The 18,940-nt window shown below is 45.6% G+C and overlaps 1 protein-coding gene across 4 annotated transcripts in view; it reads right to left on the bottom strand.

Moving 5' to 3' along the window:
- Nucleotides 1-18,940, bottom strand: part of EXOC7 (exocyst complex component 7) — a 40,127-nt gene that overhangs the window by 10,331 nt on the left and 10,856 nt on the right. The window contains exons 7-15 of one of the 4 annotated variants that reach the window (XM_068100569.2): nucleotides 6,637-6,648; nucleotides 6,089-6,181; nucleotides 5,697-5,842; nucleotides 3,451-3,603; nucleotides 1,135-1,233; nucleotides 977-1,039; nucleotides 816-882; nucleotides 515-553; nucleotides 85-147 (exon numbers count right to left, since the gene is read on the bottom strand). In XM_068100569.2, coding sequence (XP_067956670.1) covers nucleotides 85-147; nucleotides 515-553; nucleotides 816-882; nucleotides 977-1,039; nucleotides 1,135-1,233; nucleotides 3,451-3,603; nucleotides 5,697-5,842; nucleotides 6,089-6,181; nucleotides 6,637-6,648 — 735 coding nt within the window. The remainder of the gene's footprint in view (nucleotides 1-84; nucleotides 148-514; nucleotides 554-815; nucleotides 883-976; nucleotides 1,040-1,134; nucleotides 1,234-3,450; nucleotides 3,604-5,696; nucleotides 5,843-6,088; nucleotides 6,182-6,636; nucleotides 6,649-18,940) is intronic. The other 3 variants (XM_068100571.2, XM_068100570.2, XM_068100572.2) reach the window with 3 other exon arrangements.

Below are 18,940 nucleotides of genomic sequence, written 5' to 3'. Positions count from 1 at the left end.
CAAAACTAGGATGTTTTACAGCACTACCTTATCACAGAACTTCAGGTGTTGATGATTCGTGGTTGCGGTCAGCTACATACGTACACACGTAGCTGCTGAGTAGCTTGCGACTGAATTCCAGGCTGCATCCGCCAGAACTGGAACTATCTACAAATGACAGATTTGCACACTATGTTAGATGGTACCAATACAGTATAGTAGAGCACGGCGTGGTTTGGTTACGGTACAAGATCACAGCCATAGAACGTCAAACGACAGGAAAGGTACAGCATGGCACAAGCACCATTCCAGGAGTTACAATGTGGCACAGATACAGTAGTAAAGCATGGTATGATACAGGTACAGCACAGTGTGGTAAGGGTCTTGTACAGGACAGCGATGCCCTCTGTTATGCTAAATCGACGAGTCTCTAATGTTAGGAGACATATCGTGCACATGACACTGTGCAGCATGCGGTTCAGCATGTGTGGAGCTCTGCAGGCCTCATGCAAATGGGCAGCTTGTGCGTACTTACCTCGAGGGTCCAGAGGGATATTAAACGTACAGCCTAAAACTGCCCAAAGGAAACGGGGGTGGGCAAACAACAGCCGGACGCATTGTCGTTCCACTTTGCACCATTCGGACGATCCGTTTCCAACATCGCACTGTGCAAGTTTACCCGGATATAAATTGCTACCCTCGTTAAAAAAAATCTGGCAATAGAAAGGCAGTGGTGTGTGTGTGTGTGTGTGTGTGTGTGTGTGTGTGTGTGTGTGTGTGTGCGTGTGTGCGTGTGTGTGTGTGTGTGTGACAGGTCCATTACCACGAGTACCTACCTTGTGATGCCAGCATAGCTCCAGCAGTCTCGTGGAAGTCCAGCAGTTGCTGCAGGAAAAGGATGGCCTGGGAGAACAACGGAGCAAGAAAACAGGGTGAAGTGACATGACGGGCATTACAAGGACAAATTAACTACTGATGCAGAGCATAGCTTACTCACATTGCTGGTAAGCTCATGCACAGTACCATCTTTGGGCATATTGTACTCCTTATCTGGATCCATCTGTCGAAGACGCACACGCATGCTTGGTCACAAGCACGCACCAAATGCAAATGGTGAGAAACGGTGCTCTAAACGGAAAGCAATATTTGTCAAACCTTGATGCTGTCGGCAAAGCCCTCCACGGCCTTGGCACCCGTGGTCTCCATGGCGGCAATCAGCATGGGTAGTTTGTTCTTCGTTGTAGCTGCTGTTCCCTGCATGGGAGCAGACGTGGATTGTTTGTCTCACTATAACTTGTACACGTGGTGAGATGACGAGGGGCCGGTGCCATTTAACAGCCAGGTTGATCGATGCCGGCTGTCCAAAGGAGAATGACGCCACTAGCACACAATCTCTGCTCAATGCCCATTCTCCATTAGCCAAACATCAAGGCACTCTACACGGAATAGGCATGCAGAACTTGGAATGTTCCAAAGCAGACATTGCAGCAGAAAACAAATGACACAATGAACCACCTTTAGAGGCCATTTTTCCCCGCTTAGCTTAGTTGGCCTTTTTCGGGCACCGTGGTCCCCTTTTTGAAGCAATGTTTTATGGTCGGATGCTCTTCCTGCCGCCAACCCTGTTAGTCCCTTTTCCGACCACAATGTCTGCACAGGAAAATACCAGTGAACTGGTGCTCAATTTGCCGACCTCAGAAGGATGACAGGCTGAGTCAACCCTCCTGGCGTTAATTCAGCGATCGACCAGGATTTGAACCCAGGATCCTAGGATCCCAAGCCGGCACCCTAACCGCTAAGCCAACACCAGGCTGCAAAAAAAATGACACAATGATCAAAACAAATCAATGTCTCTGACATATTGAACAAGGTTTGGCATGGAAGTGACCTTCGATCAGAATTACGGTTTTGCCATCAGATGAACATTTACGTTCATCATCTCGACGATGTGAATCACTTATAGCAAAACTTTCTTCTCCCACACATTTGATGCCCATTGTATACCCTGAAGAATTCCCCACGGTCAAAAAGCGTGTTCTTGAGTCTTGAAAACACAGCCTGAGAGCCGAATTCAAACAGAATGATAAGGACACTGGATTATCTGATATTTGGGATACCATTCCACTTCTTGTTTCATGAATGGTTAGGAGAAAAGAAGATGACAAATCATAACAAATCAATGATTCCGGTAATTTGTTAATCATCAAGTATCCACCATGTGAACAAACAATGGTCTAAATCAGTTCAATGCTCGTCATCAACTGCCACTTCCATTCCAGAAAATCTCTGCCATGCCCTGCCCTTTGTACTTGAGACCTGCCATCTTGTACATGCTCGAGTCTGAGCTGTCTGATGCTGTAACAGCTCCGCCATGGCTTCAAACCCAACCTGAGTGCAGTGCTCACTGGGGGTGCTGTATCTCAAAGAATGCAGTCATTTTAGTGCAGACATAAAGCAGGGCAATGGGAAAGTGGGAACATCGTGTGCTGGAACCCTGGCAAAAGTCCCAACCCAGAGATCAATAGGATATCTCAGTAAATTTAAATGGGATACAAGTTAGATATAGTTAAAGGTGAGAATGTGATTGGTATCAACAAAACCAGCAAGTTAATTAGACCAAGTTAAAAAGGTGGGGATATGGCACAGGTACAATGAAACAAAGTTTCTTCCTGTGCCCAAGTTTCTTTGTAATACATGGATTACATCTTGGAAATGGCGCCATTTTGGAAAAACCGAAAAAATTTGCACCTCTATATCTCCGGAAGGGCCGCCTAGAAAAAACTGAGACATGGCTCATTGTAAAGAAATCTCCATGTGGAAAAACATATGTTAATGAGATGTCATCGATGCCTCCATTATGACGTCATAATTCGACAAGTACAAAACTTCCGATCAAGATGAAATTTCTTGAGCATCATCTCCAACAATAAGTTGTTGGAGAAAAAAAAACTATGACATCATCGCTCACGGTTCGGCCGCCATATTTGTTTTAACACACAAGCCTTAAAAACCACAGAAATCACATCCTGGCGAGGGTCTGCAATCTCTGATTTGTGATGGTGGCTGCGTGGCTCGGTTTTGTGATGACGTTTTATGTTGTTTAGTTATGCTGTACTGTATTTTGGAACGTCCTTGTCATCAAAATAGTTAGATATAGTTAAAGGTGAGAATGTCATTGGTACCAACAAAACAAGCAAGTTAATTAGACCAAGTTAACAAGATGGGGATATGGCACAGGTACAATGAAACAAATAGTTTCTTCCTGTACCCAAGTTTCTTTGTAATATATGGACGGACCGACGGACCGACACACACACACACACACACACACACACACACACACACACACACACACACACACACACACACACACACACACCTCCCTGTGCAGGGGAAGGGCTAATAATGCTGAAGCAACAATACACTGGTGTAATGAATTTAACAAGGTGAGCACAGGATGTATTTTCACACCTGAAGGACGAGGTCGAAGTCCACTTTGCACGCTTTGAGATGCCGCAGCAACGGCAGCATTGTCAGAACTGCCGAATAATCGTGTCGCATAACCGAGCGCCGTGTCACCGCCAGGATCCCATCACCCTCTGCCACCAGTCCATCCAACGCATCCTAAATAAATAAAAAGGCACCTTTGTAGGGGAGGGGATAAACAGTTTTCATAGGCTTGACACCAAATGATAAGGAAACATGGAAAAAGTAAATGTGAGAAAGACAAACAAAAACTGCTGAACATAATCCTTCTAAGTTTTGACACATCAAGCTCAGGACCCTTTCAGGTAGAAGTTAGGTTGATGGAAGGGACGTACAAGGGAACAAAGGGAAGAGTTTTGGTTGGTTCTAGGATGTCGGAAGAGTTCAGTGTAAACATCAGTTTGAGGTAGAGAAGCTCTCTCAGCCCACTCATGGTTATCATGGTGGTTGAGCTGGTAAGCAGGAAGGTAAATATGAAAGATATTCTGGTGAGGATATTGTATGTGGATGATCTGGTTGTTGTGGTGTAGAGTGGGTGGGAGATGCAGGAAGTACTGGGAGAGTGGAAAGAGGCATTTGAGAAACATAGGTTGTAAATGAGCATGGAGAAGACCCCAACAACCCAAAGGAAGGAGATCAGACACGAAAATTGGTTTGAGTATCTGGGTGGAACAGTGACAGGGAATGTTAAGTCAGAGGTGGAGGTGCGGAGGAGTATTCAGGTGGGTGTGATGGAAGACAGAAAATTTTCAAGGAGATTGAAAGGGAAGGTTCTAATGTCTTGTGCAACGCCGATATACCTTTATGGTCTGGAGATGGTGGCACTGACAGAGAGACAACAATAGAGACTGCAGGTTTGTGAGAACAACTGGGTCAGGAGGATTGTAGGAGTGAAGAGGGTGGATAGAAGGAGAATGGATGAACTGAGGGACGAGATTGGCGTGCAGATGAGCTCGACGGGGAGATTGGTGAAATGCCGGCTGAGATGGGCTGGACATTTCGTGTGTATGGGGAAAGAGAGAATGGCAAGGAGAGTGGGTAGGTTGAGGGAACACGGTAGGAGGAAAAGAGGTAGACTGTGGTTGAGATGGGAGGATTGTGTGAAGAGGGATATAAGTAAGGTGGCGGTGGTTGAAGGGTGAAGAGAGTTGGCTGAGGAGTGAGGGGAGTGGAGGAATATCGTGGGCAAGGCAGGAGCTTGGTACAATCGGACCTCACCCCTTATATAAGAGGAAAACAACATAAATAGCCATCTGTTTCTGACTATTTTCTCTTGAAAAATTCCACCAGGGACCACACCAGAAAAACCATGCCACGTTAATACTTAAGGGTCTTTATCCAAGTAATTCTGGGAATAGCACGACATTGTGAAACAAAACCTCTGTCATTATTTACTTTTAACGATATATATATATATAAAGCAAGTTGCTGAGACAGGCGCCACCATGCTGCGATGGAACTTTTTGCCCCGGCTATGCAATGTGCTGGTACTCCTTCACACACACACAACACGCAAATGGCGGTTCGAGCCTGAGCGATCGATCGTCACAACGGATGTGGGATCTATCCATGCAGACACCAATTGTCCCAAACCCACTCCTTGCGGAGTAATCCGTCACCACATTTGCCAACATTGAGGGAAGAAAGTTTTTTTTTTTTTTAATGTTGAAGGCTCCAGGCACGGACCATATAACCCTCATTGAGGCCAGGCCTTAAATAAAAGAAGAAAAGTGTGTGATGAAAAGTGCATGGTGTTTGTTTGCGAGAAAGAGAAATTGAAGCTCGCCCGGTAGCTGTAGTTTGAGTGAGACAGTAAGTAAGACCAGCAATCCTGACACGGAGAGTGTAAGATGGTTCCGGGCACCACTTTAACGCTCCTAAGTCAGAACGGTAGTACTACCCTGGGCGGTTGCTGTCTACAAACTGCTACCTAAAATGCGGTAGGATGGAAATGATCTGCAGTGTGAGGTAGCGAAGCCACGAAGGGGGGGGGGGGGGGTGGGGTTGGAGGAATTTCGGAGCGGAGTGAGGGTCTGGGATGTGGTGTGTAAGGTCTTGGAAGGAGGTGAGGCTTTGAGGGGGGGGGGGGAATGAGAGCTTGGAGGGGATGAGGGTCTAGGAGGAGGTGTGTAGGGAAATTTTATAATCCAATTTGAGCTGAGGATCAGTTACTTTCATTGTGTAAAATGAACTGAGAATCAGCATGTTCATTGTATAAAATGAGCAGACACCTGTATGAGCGAGTCAAAGGTCTTCTTGTGGTGGTAGTCAGGGATAACGTGAGTGAGAAGGCTGTACTCGCACTGGGCCAGTTTGACGAACGCAGAAACACAGGACACGTATGCTTCAATCTCCAGGTCTCCGACCTCGTCCTTACCTGGTGGAAAAACAAGCCATGCAGGGTGAACTTTGCATAAGATGGCCAGATGTTATGGCAAAGAAAATTTGGGTGAGAGCTTGGATTAAAGCAGAAAAGGGATACGTGAAAAAGGCAGTGTTCCTGATACTATAGAAATGTAAAAGGTGAGGGTAGGACAGAGTTTGTAAATATGTGGGATTTTCATTTTCGTTGGAGTATAACTGAGCACTGGCACGAATCGTCACATCATGAGCATGTACCGACCCTCTGCTGAAGAAAGGCTTGGCTGACCACGCTTCCCCTCAAGCGTGTAGTTCGAGTGTTGCTTCAGCAGGCTCTGAGCTTTCCGTAGGGTTCCTGGGGTGGAGGTGATTCATGCTCCATTGATATATTTACACGAGAAATGCATCTCAAAAGCCTGAGCAAGACGAGTCGAGATAAAAGTTTTAGTTTGTGTGCACCAAGTTGATGTAAGAATCAAATTAGTAAGCTTGTTACGGGCAGTCGTTTTAGAGAATGGCAAAACCACTCGCTGGCACTGCAGTTGCATCAGCATTGGTAATTGACGGCGATAGAAGCAACGGACACGGCCGACATCATGCAGTCGAGTCAAGTACAACGAGACAATAAGTGGCAAGCGCAGCAGGATGAGGAAGCTGCAGCAGAATCGGGTGCAGCACCGGCAATAGGCACAGCCCCTCCATGTTGCTCTCAAACTTGCGAAGCATTTTTGATTAAAAAACATTGAAGTCCAAAAACAGTAGAAAGAGTACAAAGCAATATGCGTAGCTGAGCAACCAAATCCACAATACCTGGAATGTAGGCTGAAGAATCCCATTTACAAAAATAAAACACAAACAATGGGGGACAAAACACAAACATTAAAGACCAAACATTAGTAAATATGCAAAACTCGTGGTAACAAGATGATGTATACAACCGGTCGAATCTCAAATTCAACTGAATGAAAAATGGATGAGGAAAACAAAGATCAATCCTGAAAGAAAACGAAACAAGTCGACATACATTCAAAGTACACCGCCCCATGCCAAATAATTAAATATACCGCAGTGCAGCTCATTGAGGCTGCATTGGGAGGGAGAGGTGTACACTAATTGATTGATTAATTGTATAATTAAAATCAATAAAAGATTATCACAAAATATTTTCATAATCAATTGGCTAATCGCATAACTAAACCACTAGTGCTTCATCCGAAGATGTATCTTTTAGAAATTTAATTAAATAAGTCATTTATAAAAAATTAAATAATTAATCGATTAATCAATAAATAATTAATAGATGAAATGATTAATCAATAAATCAAAAATATCCTTGATAGCCACATCACTTGGTCACTCATGTCCAAATATTAGCTTCCCAGCTCAAAAGGTGCCTGAGATATTGGCCAAATGAGAAAGAAAATAAATAAATGATTAATAATGAAAATAAATAATTAATAATCATAAAAAAATTAAATTATTAATCAATTTGGTCAGAGTACACATAAACTACCACTATTTCATCAGAATCTGTAACTAAAAAAAATAATTTTTTTTTGTCATTAATCGAATAATTAAATAATTAATCGATTAATTGATTAATTAATAAATCAAAAATATCCTTTGCAGCCAAATCACCTGGTCATTGGCATGTCCAAATATCAGCTTCCTAACTCAAAAGGTGCCTGAGTTAATGGTCAGAAGAGAAAGGAAATCTGATTAATTAAATAAGTACTTAATTAATCGCTAATAATTAAATAACTCCTCAATTTATTGATTAATCAAAAAAAAAAATACCGTTTTTGACAAAGGACTTGCTCACTATTGTGCCGAAATTTCAGCTTCCTAGCTCAAAGGATGGCTGAGATATCGTCCGGACAACCAAGAAACAAGAAAACAAGAAAGAAAACAAGAAAACAAGAAAGAAAACAAGTACACATACATTCAAAGTACACCGCCCCCATGCCAAATAATTAAATATCCTACAGAGCGGCATTGCCGGGGCGCCTTCGGCGCCCGGCAATACCGCAGTGCAGCTCATTGAGCCTTGAGCATTGGGAGGGAGAGGTGTACACTAATTGATTGATTAATTGTATAATTAAAATCAATAAAAGATTATCACAAAATATTTTCATAATCAATTGGCTAATAGCATAACTAAACCACTAGTGCTTCATCCGAAGATGTATCTTTCAGAAATTTAATTAAATAAGTCATTAATAAAAAATTAAATAATTAATTGATTACTCAATAAATAATTAATCGATTAATCAATAAATAATTAATCGATTAAATGATTAATCAATAAATCAAAAATATCCTTGATAGCCACATCACTTGGTCACTCATGTCCAAATATTAGCTTCCCAGCTCAAAAGGTGCCTGAGATATTGGCCAAATGAGAAAGAAAATAAATAAATGATTAATAATGAAAATAAATAAATAATAATCATAAAAAAATTAAATTATCAATCAATTTGGTCAGAGAACACATAAACTACCACTATTTCATCAGAATCTGTAACTTTAAAAAAAAAAATTTTTTGGTCATTAATCGAATAATTAAATAATTAATTGATTAATTAATAAATCAAAAATATCCTTTGCAGCCAAATCACCTGGTCATTGGCATGTCCAAATGTCAGCTTCCTAACTCAAAAGGTGCCTGAGTTAATGGTCAGAAGAGAAAAGAAATTTGATTAATTAAATAAGTACTTAATTAATCGCTAATAATTAAATAACTCCTCAATTTATTGATTAATCAAAAAAAATAAATACCGTTTTTGACAAAAGACTTGCTCACTATTGTGCTGAAATTTCAGCTTCCTAGCTCAAAGGATGGCTGAGATATCGCCCGGACAAACAAGAAAGAAAGAAAACAAGAAAGAAAACAAACAAGAAAGAAAGAAACCAGAGTGAAAACTGAGTACTCTCTTTCAGCGTGCGTCACTGCCGAGCCCCCTTTGGTGCCCGGCAATGACGATTTGCAATGCCTGGAGATGGCATAGGAAAGGAGCGGTGTACAACAAACAACCAGAATGAAAACTGAGTACTCTCTTTCAGCGTGCGTCACTGCCGAGCCCCCTTCGGTGCCCAGCAATGACGATTTGCAATGCCTAGAGATGGCATAGGAAAGGAGCGGTGTACAATTACATCAACTTAGAGTGCAGAAAGAATAAGAAACAACAATCGGAGAATGCAGAATTCCCGGTGTGTACCCCGGTTTAGAATAGGTACACCGTATCCCTGCGCATCGTAAGAGGCGACCAAGGGTTGGCGCCAGGAAAGGCATCCGGCCATAAAAACATTGCCTCAAACAGGGAACCATGATTGTCATGGGGTCCGCAAGGCTAACCCCCGCTCTAGTGGGGAAAATGGCCTTAAAACGATCATTCATTCATTCATTCAATCGGAGAATGCAGACCATCGCCAGGACGTGTTTTTACTGGTTTTTAAGGCTTTTGTGTGAGAACAAATATGGCAGCTGAATCACGTGACCGATGACGTCATCTTTTTTTTTTTTCCCCTCCCCCAATTTATCCCTAGATGACGCTCAATAAATTTCATCTTGATCGGATGAAGTTTTGAATGGTCAAGTCATGACGTCATAATGGAGGAACCTATGACAATCATTAACATATGTTGTTCCCCATGGAGAGTTCTTTACAATGAGCCATGTGTCAAGTTTTTTCTAGGCAGCACTTTCGGAGATATACAGGTGCAAAGTTTGGTGTCTACAACGTTTTGTTTTGAAGTGTGTCTGCATCTGTCCACAACGTTTTGAAATATCATGCTATATATCGTCTTTGGCCACATCTGTCAATGGTGAATGATTACTTGAAAAACTAGAACGGCACTCGGTAGAGCACATACCTCCACCAGGCTGAACAGTTTATGTTTTGTATCCCACTGATAGGCCGGATCTGGATTCAGACCAGAACCAAAATCTAATCGGCTTGTTTTCGTCGCCAAACCAACTCGTCCACCAAGTTTAGTCAAAACTCGTCCATAACTTTTTGAGAAAAAAAAACTCTTGGTTCTACAAGTTTCGTCCGAATCCGTCCATAACTCGAGATATCCTGCTTACAGACAAACAGACAGGGATGAAAACATAACCTCCGTCCACCTTTTGTGGAGGAGCGGTTTGTGGAGGAGCGGTTAGGTGATGCAGTCATGAATTTCCTTCAATATCCCTGTTATTATACAAACCCAAACAATTAAGTTTGTATTTGAGAGCTTTAATTATTCACCACATGATTTTTTTGTTCATTATTATCGTTGCATTTATGAGATGAGTGTCAGTCGTTAGAATGTAAGGCCTTGGCTCCGTTTGTGTTCGCATAGCTTACATGACTTCTGGACCATGTATTAAGGATACAAGATAGGGTGAAGTCTGATGTGGCCCATTGTGGTGGATGGATGGAGTCAGGTTAAGGATGTCTTATCACGTGTCGCCCGTGTGGGAAACCAGGTCAGGGGTCAGGGCCTGTTCAAAACATGCCTCCCGTGGTCGGCTCAGGCCCGCAGAAAAGCACAAGGAAGATGGCTCAGTTTCCACTGCCATGAATCAGAGCTGTGCCGACTTGAGCACCAGCCGTCATTGGCCGACAGCCATCGCGAGATTCCTGGAAATTCCATGGGCAGACACTTGTGACATCACAGGGGCACTTTACTGAAGATTGCACCCTGTGCCGAGGCCTCGTCTCACCTGGACTTAATGGCTGGTTCAAGTTCGACCTTGCGAGTGTACGTTCGACCGTCATCTTCATGCCTGTTGTCCTGCCACCCTCACCTGCATCCTGGGAGCCTTCGGTGTTGGGCGGCCCTGAAACACAACTATATTTTGGCCCGTGTGAATTTGGTTACGTGTGAATGTGACACTTTGTGTGTTTGGCAGTGGAGCGGGATGTTAGTTTCCTTGTTTGTACTTGCAGGACTTTGTGCCGTGTGCCCAGTGCCCAATTAAATTATTTACTTGTACTTGTTAAGTCACGCATGCGTGTGTTCCTGGCATCCTCCCTGCACCAACAACAACAACAACAACATGCATTTTAAGGCCATTTTCCCTGCTAGAGCGGGGGTTAGCCTTGCAGTCCCCATGACAATCTTCTCCATCTTGCCCTATTTTCTGCATCTCTCCTTGTTAACCCCCTTGCCCGCATTTCTTCTTCCACCATCTTTAGCCAAGTCTTTCTCGGTCTTCCCCGTCCTCTACTTCCTTCTACATTCATTTCCATCACTCTTCTCAACCAGTCACTTTCATCCTTCCTCAACACATGACCAAACCATCTCAACCTGTTCCTCTTCACAGCATCAATCACAGGCTCTATTCCCATCATTTTTCACAATTCATCATTTGTCTTCCTCTCTCTCAACGATACTCCGCACATCCATCGAACCATTCGCATTTCCACCCTTTCCAACCTTCGTTGCTGCTCTACGTTCATTACCCATGTCTCGCTCCCATAAATCATAACACTTCTCACACATGCAGCATACACCTTTCCCTTCAGCTTCAACGACACTCCCCTCCTCATCAGCACGCCACTCAGTTCCCGAAACTTCTTCCATGCACATCTCACTCCAGCAACCGTTGCCGAGTCTGATCCACCTTCTCCATTCAGCATGTCTCCGAGGTAGCAAAATGTTTTCACACCATCCAGCTTCACGCCGTCTCCAAGATCCCACTCAACATTTCCTCCATCTGCAGCTCCCTCTGTGCACACCTTACATATGAATGTAGCTGCCACACTGGTTAATGACCCTCTCAGACCACTACATTTTTGATGAACCCACTCAGCGCACATTGTACATTGAATGGAGTTCACTCCGACACCCTTCCTGCACACAGCACAGGGCCACTTCCCAGTTATTTCCACCTCACCACATGCTTTACCACTTGCCATCACCTTCGTCTTTCTGATATTCACCTTCAGACCTTTTGTCTCCATACATTCCTTCCACTTGTTCATCTTTTCCTTCAGTCCATCCATACTTTCCGCAATCAACACCAGATCATCTGCATACAACAACTCCCACGGTAAACCCTCCTTTACGTTCTGAGTCAGCACCTCCATCACAGCTACAAAATTAATAGTAGTGGACTTAGTACCGACCCCTGATGCACTCCCACCTTCACCTCAAACTCACCACTGTCCCCGTCCTTCGTCCTTACAGCTGTGCACGCTCTTTTGTACATTGCCATCACCACTCTGATCAACCATTCCTCCACTCCTAACTTCCTCATTCCCCATGTCAATACTTTGCGTGGAACCCTATCGAATGCTTTCTCCAGATCAACAAACCCAAGAAACAACTTCTTCCTCTTCTCCATGTACTTCTCCTGCAACTGCCTCACAATAAAAAGCATGTCTGTCATTCCTCTTCCTGGCATAAATCCAAACTGCATTTCGTCGATCTTCACTTTCTTCCTTATCCTCCTCTCCAACACCCTTTCCAATACCTTCATTCCATGCTCCAATAACTTTATCTCTCGGTACGAGCCACAATCTAGAGGGTCACCTTTCCCCTTGTATAGAGGGACGAGGGTACTCAGTTCCCAATCCACTGGAATGCGGCCTTCTTTCACCGCTAGATTACAGATCTCTGTCATTCTCTTCACACCCCAACTTCCTGATGCCTTCAACATAACTCCCGTCGGCCCTCCCGCTTTTCTACTCTTCATTGCTTTTATCGCTTCCTCAACTTCCTTCTCAGTTATCTTCTCTGCCGGTCCTAAAACTGGGTTACTCTCTATGTTGCCATCCCATTCATTCTCTGTATTCAACAGCATTTCCATACATCTTTTCCATCTTCCTTTAATTCCATCTGGGTCCACAACGATTTGTCCCACTTCATCCTTCAAGCAACTCACCCCCATCACATCACACCTCTCTTTCGCTATCTGCTTTGCAATCCTGAATACTGCTCTCTGACCCTCTTCCGAATCCAAGCGTTCTCCGAACATTTTCCTTCATGCCTTCTGTGCCTTTGCTACCTCTTTCTTTGCAGCCTTCTTGGCTGCCTTATAACTTTCATGCTCTGCTGTTTCTGCTCACGTACCCTTCGGCTTCTGCCACTCCTTGAACTTCTTCCTCTTCTCGTCAATCCTCTTTCCAACTTCATCATCCCACCACCATGTTTCCGAGTGCCTCGGTGGTCCTTTTGTCCATCCACATACCTCACCAACGGCTCCCAACAGACTAGCTTTCATTGACATCCAACCACTTTCAAGCTCAACCACATCATCCTCTACCCTACTCAGCCTCTCTTTTAATGCCTCCCTTACCGTCACCTCTTTCAACCTCCACACCTTCATTCTCGGTTGGTACTTCACCCGCCGAGCTCTCCTCGCACCTTTCACCCTTATGTCGCAGACAACCAAGTGGTGCTGTGAAACAGCCTCCTCCCCCGGGATCACCTTTGTGTCCCGGAGGTGCCCGCTATCTCGCCGACGCACCATCAGGTAGTCAACGGTTGTCGTCGACCCACCTGACGTGTATGTAACAAGCTTATTATCCTCTTTCTGGAACTGAGTATTACAAATCAACAAATCAGCTCCATCAGCAAACTCCAAAATCCTTTCACCTTCTCCATTTCTCACACCATATCCGTAACCCCCATGAACTCCCTCCAAACCATCCATACTCCTTCCCACATGTCCATTTAGGTCTCCTCCTACCACAACAACTTCCTCATCTTTTACGTTTTCCATCAGCTTCTCTATCGCACACCAGAACCTGTCCTTCTCTTCATCGCTCCGACCAACCTGCAGAGCATATCCCGAGATGACGTTCACCAAGAGCTTTCCAATCATCATTTTCACCATCATCAACCTATCACTCACTCTAGTCACACTCGCCACACTGTCTACAAACTCCTCAGAAAACAGGACACCAACACCATTCATGCCCTCCAGGCACCCTTGCCACACAAACTTGTATTTCTGTCCCTGCCTACCCTTCACCATTCTCACACCACTTCCCTTCCATCTCGTCTCTTGCACACAACATATGTCCACTCTTCTTCTGACCAATACTTCCACCACTTCTCCTGATCTCCCTGTCATTGTCCCTACATTCCATGTCCCAAACCTCAGAAACCGATCTCCACTTCGGGCTGTACCCTGCCCATATGTAGTTGTAATTGTCATGGTTCTCTTTTTGAGGCAATGTTTTTATGGCCGGATGCCCTTCCTGACGCCAACCCTCTTCGTCGTCTCTTACGACACGCAGGGATACGGTGTACCTATTCTAATCCAGGGTACACACTGGGAAACGTTTAAAACATGGAAATTCTGGGGTGGGGGGGGGGGGGCATCACAGCTGCGGGGGCCCCGTCAGCACCACGCCACGGCGGCCCAGTCAGCACCACACCACGTCGGCCCGGTCAGCACCACACCACGTCGGCCCGGTCAGCACCACACCACGTCGGCCGGTCAGCACCTCACCACATCGGCCCGGTCAGCACCACACCACGTCGGCCCGGTCAGCACCACACCACGTCGGCCCGGTCAGCACCACACCACGTCGGCCCGGTCAGCACCACACCACGTCGGCCCGGTCAGCACCACACCACGTCGGCCCGGTCAGCACCACACCACGGCGGCCCGGTCAGCACCACACCACGGCGGCCCGGGCAGCACCACACCACGTCGGCCCGGTCAGCACCACACCACGTCGGCCCGGTCAGCACCACACCACGTCGGCCCGGTCAGCACCACACCACGTCAGCCCGGTAAGCACCACACCACGGCGGCCCGGTCAGCACCACACCACGTTTGCCCGGTCAGCACCACGGTGGCCCGGTCAGCACCACACGCTTGGAAAGGACTTCGATGCTGTGGAGAGATCGAAGCAAGCCTCCTTGCTCGAGCGGACCGGAAGCGGTAGTCCATATATATAAGCACACATACAGACTTGGCATTTAATATGGAATTTTTTTTTTCTTGGCTTGGGTTTACTTTCTTAACTCAGTATATCAATCTGGTGAGTTTCTTTTACACTTTGGTGATTTATTTGTTAAAAGAACCATGTCACCGATTGTCTGTCGCAGCAAGAAGTCAACAACAGGATTATATCACAGGTGGCGTGGCAAAATGTACAGACAGGTGCATTTGATGATTGGCTTCACAGTCGGGTATACAAGGGTTGTTGCGTTCTGTATTAGTGGAAAACAACTGCTGCACGTCTCCAAAAGTTATTGCCGCTTCCTCTGGAGATGGTCCGTCAACTCGACAATGCTGTTTGTCATGGAGTGGTGGCTTTACGAAATTACGGTATGAAACAGCGTGCTATTACTCGGCAGTATGGCATCACTCAAGGTCAGGTGTCAAAGATCCTGAAACGAAATGCTCAGAGGGGTGTCCCTACTCCAATACCGAGGCCAGGACGTCCCCGCAGAACCACAAGCAGGGATGGTCGCCAGCTGAACCGGTTAGTCCGCAATGGCCGAACCAAGTCAGCTAATCGGCTTAGGGATGAGTGGCAGCAACTGACAAATGTGCCTGTATCCAGAAGGCTAGTCAACCAACGACTGGTTCAAGCAGGCTATCGTGCCAGGCATCCCCTGAGAAAGCCACGCCTGACCAGACAACACCGCCAGCGCTGATTGCAGTGGGCCAGAGAGCACCGTCAATGGCAGCCAGTACACTGGAATCACGTGATCTTCAGTGACGAGTCTAGATTTCTGGTCTATCGTCAAGATGGCCGCGTTCGACTGCGCAGACAAGTGCATGAAGCCTACAACTAAGATTGTATTGTGCCAAGAGTCCAAGCTGGAGGTGGTGGGGTGATCGTTTGGGCTGCTTTTCATGTAGGGGGCAAAACTGACCTGGTTGTTCTGAATGGAAACCTGAACCAGTTCAAGTCCAGGGCCATTCTGGAAGAAACATTGCTTCCATTTGCTCGTGCAGCCTTTCGAGGAAACTTTGTCTTCCAAGATGACAATGCACGGCCTCATCGTGCTCGCATGATCCAACACTTTCTTGCTGACCGTGGTGTAGAGCATATGGAGTGGCCTGCCATGTCCCCGGATATGAATCCGATAGAGAACTTGTGGGTAGAATTAACGCGTCAAATTGACCACTTGGACCAGCAGCCGACCTCTGTGCGTGAATTGCAGCAGGCTATTGTCACTGCATGGCAAGCGATTCCTGTCCAAACCTTGGCAAATCTCGTGAACAGCATGCCTCAACGTGTACGTGCTCTCCTGAATGCTCGTGGGGGTTACATGAAGTACTGAACTGTAATTTTACTGTCCGTAATCCCAGTCGTAATTTAACTTTTGTTTTTGTTAAAAAAGAATTTGGCTAATGTGCAAAATAAAGAGATACTTCTAGAAAACGTACAGAAGTTTAACACAGTACTGTCCATGAATTGAGTTCGATATCAGTTTACATCACTTTCAAGGATCAATTTATTTGTTTCGAAATGTCAAATGTGGTTTTTGTTTCTTTTAAAGGTCACATTAACAAAATCTAGAATAATTTCAACATAATTCTAATGAACTTTTGGTTCTAAGACATCTTGAAAAGTAAGTTCACCCCCACAAAAAAAATATTCCATATTAAATGCCAAGTCTGTATATAATGTGCACATATATATAAGGACATAATATATTGTGGGCTTTCACTAAAAATACTAGCAAATAATAACGGCGGGGTAGCAGAAAAGGAGGTGGGGTTGAGAGGTTGGGGTATTAAATCAAGCCTCTCAAAATATCAGCACCACACACCACGTCGGCCCAGAGCCTGTCGCGAAGTCCAAGGACATCAGCACGTCATCCGAAAACAGCTCCGGTTGGTGCGAACCACTCGGTCAATGGCGCGAATCAGGTCCCGACACGCCCTTGCTCGCTTGGCCCCGATGAAGGCCTCGCTGGGTGTTCTCCAAACAGGGGCAGAATCGCCCAAGCCGCACTGGATTTCGGCAGCGGAAAGCAGCCACGAAGCGACGATATTCGGTCGGGTTGTAATGCAAACACCACGGCGGCCCGGTCAGCACCACACCCTTGGAAAGGACTTCGATGCTGTGGAGAGATCGAAGCAAGCCTCCTCCCTGCACCAACGACTTGGCTTATTGATTAATAACTCTTGGAAGCATAATTTGGGTAACTGTTTAATTATAACCAATGCAGTTTTAGACTGCTCGGAGGAGAATGCAACGCAATCAACTTGGCTTTGCCTAATCTAAACTTAGCAAAGAAGCTATCCACTACCACTAATACCAACTACGACAACGACTACTACGACTCCACATGACCACCGAAGGGACGGAGCGAGCCAACTTGGGAGGCAGAGGGGCGGGGGTTTAAGTGTTGACCCTTTTTGCACTTCGTTCCCTTGGGACAGGGGGAACGTGAGGTTAGGGCAGGAATTTTGGAATTATTTTTGGCCATGGTTCTGGCAGTTGCAGGAGAAGTATATAGAGAAGAGGAAGAAGTTGTTTCTTGGGTTTGTTGATCTGGAGAAAGCATTCGATAGGGTTCCACGTGAAGTAGTGACATGGGCATTGAGGAAGTTAGGAGTGCAGGAATGGTTGATCAGAGTAGTGATGGCAATGTACAAAAGAGCGCGCACAGCTGTAAGGACGAAGGACGGGAACAGTGGTGAGTTTGAGGTGAAGGTGGGAGTGCATCAGGGGTCGGTACTAAGTCCACTACTATTTGTAGCTGTGATGGAGGTGCTGGCTCAGAACGTAAAGGAGGGTTTACCGTGGGAGTTGTATGCAGATGATCTGGTGTTGATTGCAGAAAGTATGGATGGACTGAAGGAGAAGATGAACAAGTGGAAGGAATGTATGGAGACAAAAGGTCTGAAGGTGAATATCGGAAAAACGAAGGTGATGGCAAGTGGTAAAGCATGTGGTGAGGTGGAAAGAACTGGGAAGTGGCCGTGTGCTGTGTGCAGGAAGGGTGTCGGAGTGAATTCCATTCAATGTACAATGTGCGCTGAGTGGGTTCATCAAAAATGTAGTGGTTTGAGAGGGTCATTAAGCAGTGTGGCAGCTACATTCAAGTGTAAGGTGTGCACAGAGGGAGCTGCAGATGGAGGAAATGTTGAGTTGGATCTTGGAGATGGCGTGAAGCTGGAAGGTGTGAAAACATTTTGTTACCTTGGAGAAATGCTGAATGGAGAAGGTGGATCAGACTCGGCAACGGTTGCTCGAGTGAGATGTGCATGGAAGAAGTTTCGGGAACTGAGTGGCGTGCTGACGAGGAGGGGAGTGTCATTGAAGCTGAAGGGAAAGGTGTATGCTGCATGTGTGAGAAGTGTTGTGATTTATGGGAGCGAGACATGGGTAATGAACGTAGAGCAGCAACGAAGGCTGGAAAGGGTGGAAATGCGAATGGTTCGGTGGATGTGTGGAGTATCGTTGAGAGAGAGGAAGACAAATGATGAATTGCGAAAGATGATGGGAATAGAGCCTGTGATGGATGCTGTGAAGAGAAACAGGTTGAGATGGTTTGGTCATGTGTTGAGGAAGGATGAAAGTGACTGGTTGAAAAGAGTGATGGAAATGAATGTAGAAGGAAGTAGAGGACGGGGAAGACCGAGAAAGACTTGGCTCAAGATGGTCGAAGAAGAAATGCGGGCAAGGGGGTTAACAAGGAGAGATGCAGAAAATAGGGCAAAATGGAGAACATTGTCATGGGGACCGCAAGGCTAAACCCGCTCTTGCAGGGAAAATGGCCTTAAAATGCCTGTTGTGTGTGTTGTTGTATGGTTCTGGCAATAGCTCGCCTACTCTTTGTGAAGGACACCGTGATATCTTTAACGTCCATCAAAGAATGCTGGCAGACAGGGCGCCCGTTTAATGTTCATCCAAACGAAAGCACACACATTGAAGAATCACCCTGCCTGCACAAACTCCGGGATAACCGTTTATAGCTCGCCTGAGATTAAAGGCGATAAAGCTGTATAATTCCCGGCATAATCAATTCCTTTCTCGACGCTTGCGCTTCTGGGTGTGTGCCGTAGACGCGGTGTTATTATATACTAGGGCATGCCCGTACTATATATAAGCTAGGACGTGCCCGTACGTGGGTGCCCGTTCCTTGCCAAAAAAAAAAAAAATTTGTGTAGGGGTGTGTGTGTGTAAACATCCTAGGGCGT

Source organism: Myxine glutinosa, chromosome 13, assembly GCF_964187855.1.
Source record: "Myxine glutinosa chromosome 13, kmMyxGlut1.1, whole genome shotgun sequence".
NCBI classification, from domain to species: domain Eukaryota; kingdom Metazoa; phylum Chordata; class Myxini; order Myxiniformes; family Myxinidae; genus Myxine; species Myxine glutinosa.
This window is presented reverse-complemented; position numbering and strand designations above follow the sequence as displayed.